Genomic DNA, 13,874 nt, shown 5'->3' on the forward strand with positions numbered 1-13,874 from the left:
TGTTATATTATGTTGTTCATGCAGTTCTTTTCCATGCTAAGCTAGGCGTTATCTTATGTAATGCTGCAGGATGTTATGCATTGTATTGCTATATAACGCTTTGCTGTGCCGGGTTATTTTATGTCGTGCTGTGAAATTATTTGCAATGACGTACTAAGCAAAGCTGTGCCTTGCTATGCGGTGTTATCTTATACAGAGCTAGTCCAGGGGCGGCCTTAGGCATGTGCAAGCTGTGCACCTGCACAGGGCCACCAAACCCCAGAGGCCACCACGCCAATATATATCCTTAATATAATAATCCTCTGAGGATGGATACATATTTGCGTGGTGGCCCCTGGCAGGGATTTGGCGGCCTCTGGCTCTTTTCCCCTTCCAAACACCGCTCCCCCCCACCCCGCCCCCGCCCCCCCCCCATTTTCACTGGCCTCCGTGCTCCGCCCCGCCCGGACCCCCTTTTCCGGGGCCCCCTACCTACGCTCCCTGCCCAGGGCCCCCATGAGCCTAGAGCCGCCCCTGGCTAGTCTATGTTGTTCGTTCTCTGCTATGCTACATGGTCCTCAACATTTAGCTATAGAGACTGTAGACTTATGCGACATCTACGTGTAAATATATACAATACTGAGAGTAAGTGGCCATTTGGGCAATGGTCCAATGTCAGAACCACGGATATAGACAGGTTTCAAAGGTGGTGCATGAAAACAAAGAGCAAGAGGGAAAGAGTCTGCAACTAATTGCAAAATAGTTCTATTTAAAAAATAGATAAATGGCATAATGAGACTCTTAACCATGAACTTTTAATGGACTATGAACTACTATTAGATGGAGCAAAGGCCCCCTGCATGGCCTCTGCCTTGAGTGTATCTTGGCATGCTCTATAGATTTTCAACTTCCAAATCATCACACACATCAACCACACTTCTGCACTGAACGCCCCATTTGTGACATGGATTGCTGCTCAGAGAGGGGCTCTGTAGTCTGGAAGGGCACACTTTGTGCACCCTCCTTCCCTAGCATGACTATAGAGGACAGACAATAGCATTATATTAGCAAGACAAGCCTTTTCACTGGTCTTTGCCATTGGCAGTCGTTTCCCAGCTTCTCCTGCAGTTTTAAATTGGTCAACCAGCCCTCTGTAACAAGGCCCTTTGCCAATCCATATGGAAGATGGATGGTGCATATGTATATATTACTACTGTATGCACAGGATGTGCGTGGAGAGTCTGTGCCGCATGTGGCTGTAGCCACACTGTAATCCGTTATGTTTTCCCTCTATCCAGTGGTGCCTAAGATTGTTGGTTGGAGATGGCCATGAGAATTGCAGGGCTCCTCTAGGCCACTCCATGGAGCCTTTGTTGTTGATCGAACTTTTGGGTTTCGAGGAGGGAGAGGATCCCTTTGAACCGTAGAGAGTTTACCCTGCCCGTTCCTATCCCACTCTTCACTGGAAGGTATAGCCACCACATCTTAACAAGTAGTTAAGTGTGGCAGTCTCCCTTTATTTTGCATCCTTGTTTTGGGTCTCTCCAGCAGGACACTTCCAGATCCACCCCACTGTCCTGCAAGCACCTGACAACAGAGACCACGAATGGACACGCCTGAGTGGAATAAGTAGAAGTAAAGGTGCTCTGAGCTGAGGGTTGCTGTACACAATTAGTAACCTCTAGGAGTTCTCTAAGCTTACAAGGAGAGGCTGCTTTGGCCTTGCTACAAGGGAGGGTACAGACTGACTGCTCAGGAGCGGCACTTAAGGTGACCATCTCATGTGGGGACTACTTAAGCTGCCCGCTGCTCTTCAAAGAGCCTGCACCACTGTGCCAAGGGTGAGGGCTGAGGAGCCCTGAAACGTTCCTGCAGTGGGGACTGAAATCTGTGAATCTCAGCACCTGGAAATTGCATTGTGGAAGTTCTGTTGACGTTAAAAAGCCCCAAGAACTTGTTAAGCCCGAAAGAAACCAGACTACAACCGGCGATCCTCCAGATGAAACCTAAAGCACTGGAAGAGGGTCTGCATTGACAGAGAGAACGTAATCCATCTTGAGGTACTCACCTCAGCAAACTAGGGTGGAAACCTAGCTTGTCTGGGTGATGGGTTTTGTGCTAGAAGAACCCAATCAGCAAGATCCATCAGCCTGTGTGCACTGTGACTCAAGTTACACCCTCCTCTACAGCCAGTACTGAGTCTGCTCTTCCTTACCTTACACGGTGCTCGCAAGAGCAATTGTGGCAGACTGTGGCGATAAGTGCAAGTCTGAAGGTGAGACCCTCCTATTCCCGCTCCAAACCTACCCCAGCCTGGACCAGCTCTGCCACTACTGGTCAAAGCAACCAGCATTCAGAACTGACATGGACAAGAAAAACAGTACTGAGCAAAAGGGGAAAGACTCCCAGGGGGGTTAACTCATCTTTAAGGGAAAGGATGATTACTTGTATCAGCAGAGATCAAGTTAATCCCCAAACAGACCTCATCCATCCATTGATAGAGAGCCCAGTTGCTTGCACCGAGGTTGCCATTGAGAACTTTCCCACAGCAGCAGCCCAGGCCGGTTCTCAAGAGTTATCAGAATATTGCAGAGTAATAGTTAATATTTTCTGATATTCACGTATGATATTGAGCTTTATGAGGAACTGGAAAGCACTTTCTCTTTTAGGACAAGGCACTGATTGGAAAATGAGCTATGAACTTGCATTGGATAGCTTGTTGAGTTTGGAGTTTCTAACCCCCACCACCAAGAGCAGCCTTTTAATACTCGAATTTGCTACCCTGAGGGTCAAGTGCTAGAGTGGAGCCCTCCGTACTCAGATTTAGGATCCGTGGTAAGATTAAGCCCCAGAAGACCAGTGGTAAATGACCCTGATGGCACAATCCGAGCCCATTAACCCTTCCGTGGTAAGATTAAGCCCCAGAAGACCAGTGGTAAATGACCCTGATGGCACAATCCGAGCCCATTAACCCTTGATTTCCATGGGACTCCTGAAAAAGTTACCACAGTGATAATAATGATTTTAACGTATTGCATATGAAACAGAATATATTATTAGTCAGTGTTTAAATTCCCATAAATGCCCATCCTAAGACATTATGTTTTATTGCCCTTGGGTTTTGCAACTGAAAGCAATCACCTACATCTCTTGGGTCTCCCAGCACACATGCTCATCACTTTTATCAGCAGTCATCTTCAGAAACAGTAATCACAGGGGCTGGACTTGTTGTTTTTAGTGGTGCAAGCAAATTCCAAATGCATTGATTACAACCCATCAGCTTCTATATGCTTGTCTGACTTTTTTTTCATACGGCGAGTGTAATTGTGCTCAGTATATTTTTATTTGATCTCATCTTGTGACTTTCTATGTGTGGCAATTATAAAATGTACATGATTTCTCAATCATGGGCCCAATTCACAAAGGTAAACTTAGACCTGAAGTGTAAGTTTAGACCTTAATTCTAACTTTAGACCTGAAGTCTAAACTTAGACGTCAAGTCTAAAGGTAGTCATCAGATCTAGAGTTAGACTTCAGGTCTAAACTTACACTTCAGGTCTAAAAGTACACTTCAGGTCTAAGTTAGACTTCAGATTTAAACTTAGTCTTCAGGTCTAAACTTACACTCCTCCAGGTCCAAACTTAGACCAGAAGTCTGAATTTAGACTTCAGGTCTAAACTTAGACTTCAGGTCTAAGTTTACCTTTGTGAATCGGGCCCTAAATTTGTATCAACGAAATAGAAAGTGTAATCTTTACAAGGAAACCTCTGCTAATGGAATATGGGACCAGGATTACAAAAACAGTGCTTCTTGGAAGAATTACACATCTAAGCATGGATTGTTTTTCCTTCACCAAACTTAGCCTGGCATTACAAAGTGGGCTGGTGGCTTCTCCTGCATTACCCTATGTGTCTTCTGAGTTTCCCTAGTACTGCCCCAAGGGCATTGGAATGCTCCCCATGCAAATGAGGGAATCCTCCCTTCACACAGCACATGCCCAGTTTAGGGGGATCAACTGCTTCTCCCAGGGAGCAGGTGGTGTACTGTTTGCACCACTCCCTCATTGAGCGGTCTTTAACCCGTTGAGTGCTCATGACGAGCTCAGCTCGTCATGAGGCACGGTTGAGCTGCACTCATGACGAGCTCAGCTCGTCACGGCCGTTGGAACGTTCGCACATGGGGATAATTTCCCCGCTGTGCTGAACGTTCCAAAACGGGTGTGGTCGTGACGAGCTCAGCTCGTCATGAGTGCAACTCCACTGTGCCTCATGACGAGCTGAGCTCGTCACAAGCACAGCCGCACCGCGCGCGGCTCCTCTTCCCCCTGCACAGCGGGGAGAAAACACCCCGCAGTGAAGGGGTTAAGAATGCCAGAAGTTTCTCATTGAGTGTTTAACCAGGAGCACTGGTCCCTGTTCAAGTGCAGTCAGAAGGTGCCCTGGCAAACAGTCAGATTAGATAGTGGCACTAAGGATGCCGCTGTGCATCATGCTTATAATTCCTAGGATGGTTTTAGTCTGATCGATATGAATGAACTTACATTTGATAAGAATAATTTGCTCCACTTTCAACAGGCGGCCTTTGCCCAGGGTCCAGCGATCCATGCACGGAGAAGCCATGCCCGGGGGATATGCAGTGCGTAGGATATGAAGTCAGCCGCAGACCGTTCATCTGCCAGTGCCCACCAGGAAAGCTCGGAGAATGTTCAGGTGTGGACCTTAGGATGTATAACTTTATGATATGACGTGTCGCGTAGAGTATAACCCGACATGCTGTCAGCCTGACGCCATCAATGCACCTTAGAACAGAAATTAACAGAAAGAATAAACTGAGAATATGAGGAGATCAGGAGTAGGAAGAATATATTAAATAAGTATTCAATGAGCTTGGAACCTCAAACAGGACAAGACTACTGAAAATGAAGTCTGAATCGCCATTTATAGTTCGAACCAATAATAGCGGACATTTCACTGCATTTGAAGGCCTCAGCACAGCCTGTCCCCTGGCAAAATGTGCATATTTACAAACTACTCTGGCATATTATTGTAAGGAGCCATGTTCACATCTACTTATGAGCCACTTATGTGGCCTGGCCCTTCCCTGATATTTTTGATTGTGGGCTACCTAGCACTATTTTTGCATATATACAATTTATTTACTATTTACTTTATTTAGCAACGTGAAGTCTTAATTATGATATGAAAATGCACTTTATTTTTTTATTTCAGGGCATACCTCTCTTAGCTTTGCTGGAAATAGCTATATCAAATACCGAGTTTCTGAGAACGGCAAAAGGGACGAGTTAAAGCTGGGTCTTCGCCTGCGAACACTTCAAAATAATGGCATTATCATGTACACAAGGGCCAATCCCTGCATGATCCTGAAGGTAAAGCAAATCCGCCATCTTGTATGCTCCCATTTTGGAAGGCACTTATTCATTTCATTGTTAATGTTGATAGGGTTATTAACCATTAAGAATCTGAGGGTGCATCTATAATTACTCCAGAGTTAGACTGTATTATTTTGTGGAACTGACACATCGCACTTCCTGCCCTCTTTCCCCTTGCAGAGCAGTGGAAACTAAAGCCTTTCTGCCATTGGATCACTACTGGGGCAGTATATACCATTCTCTCCTTCTGGGTGCAGAATTCTGGCCAGTGCCATAGGATCCGGTTTTTTCAGCACAAGGTGCTCAAGAGCCTTTACATGACGAAGGACTATTTTTTGTGATGAAGTTATGAAGTTCAGATTCATACTGTCAAGATTTGGCAATGTTACTTTCTGAAGAAAGTTTTCACAGTGGTGCAAATTTGCTGCATGAGTGAAAGTGGTGAGGGACTCTGCTTCTCACAAACATGTTCCGGTTTGTCTCACGCTGAAGACACACAGGGCCCGATTCACAGAACTAACTTAAGACAAAATCCCAAACGTACTACTTTTGGTATTCACAGAAGTTAGGATTTTGTCTTAAGTTTGTCTTAAGACAGACTTAAGACAGACTTAAGACAAAATCCTAACTTAAGTCTGTCTTAAGACAAACTTAAGACAACATCCTAACTTCTGTGAATACCATAAGTAGTAAGTTTAGGATTTTGTCTTAAGTTAGTTCTGTGAATCGTGCCCACAGAGGGGAATATCTACTCATCCACACCTGACCAAAGGTGATGGCCAGAGACAATCCTAACCTTCACCCTGACATTCTCTCACAAAATGTTGCATCCTTGCCTCTTTGTCTTGGCAATTATAAAGTGACGGTCCATCCTACGTTTTCACCACATGGTGAAAGTTCTATGAAGATTGGACAGTTATGCCCTATTCTGTACGCTGACGGCTTTTTAAATACTCTTTCAGATGAGGGGAAGTTAGTTAATGCAACTGATTCCACTGCTGCATCTGTACTACAGCCATCGTCATAATACGTAAAGGTCTCAGACAGCCTGGGACATAGTTAACATTGTTCACAATATCTGTTCCAAAAAAACATCAAATATTATAAAGTAAAATATTAAATAAGTGGAAGCAATCCATCACCAGAAAATTCTCGTTTCCGCCATTTCAATTCTTACGCCCACCCACTCAAATACAGAGGGGCTTATTTACAAGCCACTTGCGCCACCAGTGCGTCACATTTTCCCATGTTAAAAGTGACGTACCGGCTGCGCAGGGGGCTTGTAAATAAGCCCCAGAGAAACTTAACCCCTTCCATGCTGATGACGGCTGGGAGCCGTCATGGCACACAGTGCTCGTGTGCTGATGACGGCTCCCAGCCGTCATGACCATGCCCACGATCGGAATGTGCCGCACAGGAGCGGAATTCCGGCCGCGGGCAAGGGGTTAAAGTTGTCTGGAAGAAGATAAGCTCTATCAGCACTTTTTTTTAAAGACATAAGAGTTATGTAATGATAGCGGTCCAAGTTACAGAAAACAAGCGTTTTTGAACGTTACACCAACGGACGATAATAGGAGATGCTTCTGAAAATGTACTGTATCATTTACCATGCTCCCAATTTTTTTTTTGCTTTGAGTGGATCCGTTGTTCATTTCTGAACCGCTTCAAAGCGGCGGCAGCACCCCGTTCACAGCAGCAGTGGCGTAACGCAAAATTATGCCCCGCCCTGCAGAATGTGATGAGGGGCCCCTGAGTCTCTCATATGACACCAATATTTATTGCCCATTTGCTAAATGGGGGCCCCCTGGAGGGTTGGGTGGCTTCTGAAAGACTGCCCCCCCCCCCCACACTGCACTGCTAGGGACCTGTGTTACGCCCGTGTGCAGCAGATCTTACCATGTTGATGTGTAATGGGTGTGAGACAGTGCTTAATTTGAACCAGTGAGTTCCGGTGCTCAGCACCAGCACTTAATCATCAGCACCTGCGCTTTTCATGAGCATCAGTTAAGGACATATTCACTTTTGGGGAGATTGAGTGACTAGCGTAGAATTAAGGATGGTAACTCGACGCCCAGACTTGAACCTGGTTCCCCGGCTCCAAAGACGGCAGCTCTGGCCAATACACCACACCCTCTCCCAACTTTCATGGTTAGTAGTTGGTTCTATTTTAACAGGAGAAATGGGCTGGTGTAAGCTGCCTCCTGACCAGTGCCCCTGCACTTTTTTTTTTCAAATTAACCACTGGTGTACCGTGAGCTTCAGAATGCAATCACAGAGAGGAACTTGCAGCAAGCGCATAGGTGAAAGGTGCCGCTTGCAATTGGCGGAGGAATTACTCCAGGATGTGCTGCGGCGGGAGATGGCGGCTGCGATAAGGGGCTATGAATTATTGTACTGTGGCGCACAGCAATTGCTTGATAAAAGCTGTGTTGCCTCCTATTTGTCTGCCATTTTTTTATAGGAGTATTTTTAATATCTCAGCGAGCCTCAGGAAATAAGAAGTTAGTTGAAGGCAGAGTTCCAGTGACAGGAACAGACTGATGAAAAAGAAAAGAACCAATTTACCGCACAGAGCACCTCAACGATGCTGACTGTTTTAAGATCCGAGGATTATTTTTGCACATGCCAGGTGTTTGCTGAGTTGCAATCACCAAGTGCTAATTTAAGGACTATATCATTAAAACGTGTGATGTAACCACTGAGCTGTGATAATACAGTAATTGTTAAGCACGTACGTCAGCCCGCTCCCTGCTTTAAGATCTGCTTCTTGTACAGGCGGAAACACAGCTCTGTGCTCTTCTCAAATTTCAAAAAACCTTCCCAGGGGTTGGTGCCTGTTTGCAATCCATTTCTCCAGGCTGCCTGGAAGTGAGTGGCTGCACAGGGTGCTGAGAAGCCGAGGGTTTTGTAAGGATGCCATGATACATTCCTAAAATAACCCCTGCTCACCCCCTAGGTAGCTTGGCACGAGCAGACAGGCTTATCTCAGAGGCAGTGTGTAAAGCATTTGTGAACACATACAGTAATACAGTGAAAGACTACAAATGGACACCACGTGATATTAGAATCAAAGCCAAACACTCACCTGAGAAAAAGGTTAACATGGTTTTGTGACTTAAATGCTAATTTCAATGTATTTACCATTACCAACTATAGTCCCTTGAGCGCTGTTATGCCAAAAAGTACAGAGAATACATTCAAGATTCATCACAATTGGTAGTGTCGTGAAAGTCAAAACAAGTGATGTATTTTTAGAAGTTACCTGATTTTTGTCGCCCTATCAGCTTTCTTTCCATTTATCCACTCATCCCTTCTTCCATTCATACAGCCATGATTTTGTGTCTTGAATCGTCCAGTTGTTCTTAACCTGTGGTCCAAGGACCCACAGGTGCTGAGATGCATACTCAGGAGGTCCGCAACTGTTTTACAAAATTAAATGTTATTAAAATGAATATATTAGCAAAATTGAAAATTTGGAACCTTTTGCTATATTTGATTGTTGTTCCTTAGCGGGGGCGCCCTCCCGCGGTGAGTCACGCTAATTAGGCCTCGCAACGCGCGGCAGTAAAGACGCAGACACATGGCATATTATTACACAAGGACTACCGCTGCAGCTACGCCTCCTTTATTATACATGCGCACTCACGCCAGTCGGCGTGAGCCCAGGGGCGGGGATCGCTGAACGCGCACCAGCGGGGAAAGCTGGTGCGCCAACTGTTACATCCCATCTCAACTCAGTCCTTGACTGGATTATGAAAGTCTTGTTGTTCACTTACTTGGCAGGCAAAGTCTCTCAGGCGGGTGATTGGCAGAGGATTCTCTCTCAGAGCATACCTGGTGGCTCCCTTGCTGGCTGGGGACAGGAGGCAGGTCTGGGGTGGCCCCGGTGACTCCTGGACTCTCCGGCACGGGGAACACTCTGTGATGTTGATCATCAGCTCTCACTCTGACGGACTTCGGCCTCCTCAGTGTGGTTCTCGATGGCAACAGGAGAAACAGGTTGGTCTACTTGTTTGAACCATGAGATGTTATGGGTCACCGTTTCTCCTGCTTTCTTAACTGTCACCATTGTCCCTTGCCTGCAGATCACTGTCCAGTGCCCTTGTTCGTACCGAGTTTGAAACTTTCCTCCGGGCCTTTGGTCCCTCAGGATATCAGTGTCTCCTGGCTGAAGCGGGCAGACTACTGCTCTCCGGCTATGGCTGGTCTGGTTGTTACGCTTCTCTCTCCTCCTGAGTGCCTCCTCTTCGTCAAATGGAGGGGGTGACCAGCCTGGGGCAACAGGGATACCATCTCGGCGGGTGCCGTTGAACAATAGCGCCCTGGGTGTTTGGGGCGTTGAACAATGTGGTGTGATCCGATATTCTCGTAGGAATTTCTGTAGTTCTTGCTCAGGGTCAATCTGCTCCACCACAGCAATGCGAAGGGTCTTGTTTATCGTTCTCATGAAACGTTTGATCTCCCCATTGGCCTGGGGCCACTGTGGGGTGATGCGTCGGTGCTGGATGCCGTGGTGGTGCATGAATTTGCAGAATTTATGTCCTTGGAAGGGGGGTCCTTTGTCACTGCGGAGTTCCTTCGGACAACCAAACAGTCCAAATATTTTCTCCAGGGCCGGGCCAACATGGAGGAAAGCTGTTGAGTTCACAACTTCTACTATCGTATACTTGGAGTAGCTGTCAATGAGGGCTAAGGTGACTCGCCCATCAGGGAAACTTCTGAAATCTACGCTCACTTTCTCCCAGGGGCTCTGGCCGTGTTCTTCAGTGTGAACGGGCGCTGGTCTCTCGGGCCCGCATGTGATTTGGCATGAAGGGCACTTGCAGACTATTTCTTCTATCCGGGCATCCATCCCTGGGAACCAGACCTTTTCTCTTATGCGGGCCTTCATCTTTTCCATTCCCTGGTGCCCTCCTTGGGCCAGTTGTGTTGCCTGCAGCTGCAGGGATGCCGGGTTGATGATGTGGGCCCTCTCCGGAGAAGGCCACCTTGTGTGAGGTTCAGCTCATTCCTCACCCTTCACATGTGCATCAGGCTCTCTTTTTCCGGGCTTGACCACGCATTTGTTGACTGCAGGAACTGTTGCCATGCCCTCCCTGGAACGTGTCCCGGACTTTAATCATGACAGTATCTTCTCCGGCCGCTGTGGCTATTACTTCAAGCGCCAGTGCTCGGGGACACGTCAGGGCTGCCAGCATGTCCAGGTGGGCTTCCGTGTCCTCATGGTTCTGCTCCTCTCTCTCTTCCCTGGTCGTGTCTGGGTGCCTTGACTGGAAATCGGCTGCGTTCTTGGCGCCGGGCCAGTAGATCACGTCCATGTCATAGTGTTGGAGCTCGATGGCCCAACTCTCAATGCGTGGTGGGGAATGGGGCACCGATCCTCTGAATAGCAGCACCAGGGGTTGGTGATCCATGACAATGGTGAATGGGTGTCCTATATGTATAGGTGAAAGTTTCTGTAGTCCCATTGGATTGCTAGGGCTTCCCTTTCAATTTGCGAGTACAGTTTCTCCGTTGGTGAGAGCGCTTTTCTGGCGTACGCTAAGGCAGCCCATCTCTCGGGCTCTTGCTCTTGTGTGAGGACTGCTCCTAGACCCACAGGACTGGAGTCTACGAGTATTTCGGTTTTATTCGCGGGGTCGAAATACACCAGTTTGGTATGGTCGAGGAGAGCTTTCTTGACCGTTTGGAATGCCGTCTCTTCTGCTGGACCCCATTTTCACATGGCGTCGGCCCGGTTGAGGTTTCGGAGAGGTTCCGCAAGTGTGGCTAGGTCTGGAATTAACCGGCCGCAGTACATGGCCATTCCCAAGAAACTGCGGACCTCCGCTACGTTGAGTGGTGCAGCTGCTGTCTTGATAGCTTGGGACTTCTGTGGGTGGACCTGTATGCCTTCTTGAGTGAATGTGTATCCGAAGAACCCAATTGTCTGTTGGAACAGCAGGCACTTCTCCTTGTGTAGGGTGACTCCGTGCTCTGATAGTCGCTTCAGCGTAGCTCTCACGTGTTGGTAGTGTTCTTCCACTGTCTTTGAGGGGAAAAGGATATCATCACTCACGTTTAAGACACCAGGGAGTCTGACCAGGATTTCTTTGACGGCGTTTTGAAAGATCTCCGCAGACTATGATATGCCGAAATTCAGCCTCTTATATCTCCAGAGGCCTAGGTGGGTACTGAACGTGGTTATGTACCGGCTGTCTTTGGAAAGTTTTAGTTGGTGATAGCCGGCATTCAGATCCAGCTTCGAGAACCACCTGGAACCGGTTAGATCAGCCACGTTGTCATCCATAGTCGGCATTAAGTGACGTTTGTGCCGAATGGCCTTGTTTGGGAGGCGCATGTCTATGCAAAGTCTGATCTGCCCTGGTCAACGGGGCTTCTCTGCAATTATCATGGGTGACACCCATGGCATGGGCCCTGATACTTTCTCTATGACCCTTGGTCTTCGAGTTTCTGTAGTTCCTCTTCTACCAGAGGTCGGAGGTGGAAGGGGATCCTCCTGTGCCTTAGGGCCGTTGGTGGGACAGTGGTGTCTATGTGTAGCTTGATGGAAACTTTCTTTATTTTGCCTAACCCTTTAAACAAGTCCTTGAATTGGCTCAGCAACTCTTCCGTCTGGTCCATCTGTACTCTCCTGGCAAACATTACTAGGCCTAGATCCTCAGCTGCATGGCTGCTGAGCAGCGTGTCCACCTCCTGGTTAATTACGTGGATGTCGATGGTGATTTCAATGCTTCCTGATTGTACTGGCACAGTCAATTTTCCTTTGAGTGGCAGTGGTGAGTTGCTGCCATATGCGAAGATTTAGGCCTTCGAAGGTCTGAGTTCCGGTTTGGGTTTCAGCTTGTTGTACTGCTGGATCCCCATTACAGTCACTGATGGGCCAGTGTCAATCACTGCATTGACGTCAGACCCTGCGATCTGGATCGTGCAGCGAGGTTGGGGTTGCCTCCTACTCTTCAGGGCTCAGGTGAATGAGACTAGATATGTCTCCCCTTCCACTGCCGATGTGGACTCGTCCCCTTGGTAGACTGTCTGTTCTCTTTTCTTACTCCCGGGTTGTGATGTTAGCGAGACTTGCAACAGCTGGCAGACCATCCTTCTCATTGGTTTGGGCCGGTTTCCTTCCTTCCGCTCCGTCTTTCTCCTGCACACTGATGCGAAGTGGTTCGCGATGCCACAATTGGTGCAGGTCTTTCCTTTTGCTGGACACGATTGTGAGGGATGCTCCTCATACCTACAGTACCCGCAGCGATTCCTTGGGGCCTGTGGCTGACGATCTCGTGGCCTGTGGGTCTTGTCTCTTGTCTTAACTGCATCCATTCTTTCCGACTTGACCGTGACACTCTTCTCTGGCCCTCTCATTAATGCCATGGCCATCTCTTCTGCACACGCTGCCAACAGGTCATGGGACCATGCTAGCACCAGGATATCATTCATCAGTATGTTTGGCTGCCTCAGTATGAGGCCACGTAGGACCTTGCTGCGTATCCCGAGGATCAGGTGGGCTCTGATTTCGTCCGGGGCCCAGTCACCCACTAGGTGAGTGGTGGCTAGCTCTATGAGCCGTGCTTGAAAAGCGTATACTGACCCGCCCTCTCGTTGCTTGGCTTGCCTTAGCTTGAAGTGTTCAAAGTCTGGGTTCATTTGGGGATCGAAGTGGGCATTAAGGGCTGTGACTGCTGCGGAATAATCATTGGGGGGCCTGTGTCCGGTAGATGCTTGAACAAGAGGTAGATCTCTTCCTCTGCATAATGGAGTACAAGCGAGCGTTTTACTGCCCCATTCTTTTCCCACGTGGCGATGAAGCAAATCTCCAGGCGGCCAGGCCATGCTTGCCATCGTGTTGCGGCAATGGAAGGGTCTGACGACTCACTGAAAGGAAGCAAGATGCCTGAGGCAGGTTATGTGGGGCCGCTGGTACAGGGGCTAGGGCGGCGTCATCCTATTCTCCCATGGTGTTGGACGTGGGCGCTGACGTGAGGCCTAGCGAGGAGGCTTGCTGTTGGTGGACAGCCTACGGGCACGGGAGATGGCACAGCAGCACTAGGTGTCATGTGGGCCCACGTGCGCACAGGTATGTGGCACTCACTCGGCTGGTATGGGTTACCAGGATGTCCCTGTGGTTCTCCTTGGGGCATGCACGACTCACCCTTTTCACGTGTGGCGTCGGTGGAACACCGGGTGGATGCGGCGGCCAGGAGCAGTTGAGGAGACAGCTTCCTCCGGGTTTGCGGACAAAGCAGGGAGCACGTGTGGTAGGCCTGCTGAGTTCTGGAGGAGCCTCATGGTTACAGTGGGGTTTTGCTGCCAGCTTCCCATCTTCCACAGGGCAGGAGCAGGCATGTGTTCTCCGCCCTCGTCGCCAGTGTTCCATAGCGGGGGGCGCCCTCTCGCGGTGAATCACGCTAATTAGACCTTGCAGCGCACTGCAGTAAAGACGAGGACACACGGCATATTATTACACACGGACTACCGCTGCAGCTCCTCCTCCTTTATTATATA

The 13,874-nt window shown here is 48.3% G+C and overlaps 1 protein-coding gene across 1 annotated transcript in view; it reads left to right on the forward strand.

Annotated features, from left to right (window-relative positions):
* The window catches only part of FAT3 (FAT atypical cadherin 3), a 764,758-nt gene that overhangs the window by 681,065 nt on the left and 69,819 nt on the right, over positions 1–13,874 (forward strand). The window contains exons 21-22 of the mRNA XM_086933989.1: positions 4,555–4,689; positions 5,209–5,366. Coding sequence (XP_086790115.1) covers positions 4,555–4,689; positions 5,209–5,366 — 293 coding nt within the window. The remainder of the gene's footprint in view (positions 1–4,554; positions 4,690–5,208; positions 5,367–13,874) is intronic.

The sequence above is a fragment of the Lissotriton vulgaris genome, chromosome 8 (genome assembly GCF_964263255.1).
Source record: "Lissotriton vulgaris chromosome 8, aLisVul1.2, whole genome shotgun sequence".
Classification (NCBI taxonomy): Eukaryota; Metazoa; Chordata; class Amphibia; order Caudata; family Salamandridae; genus Lissotriton; species Lissotriton vulgaris.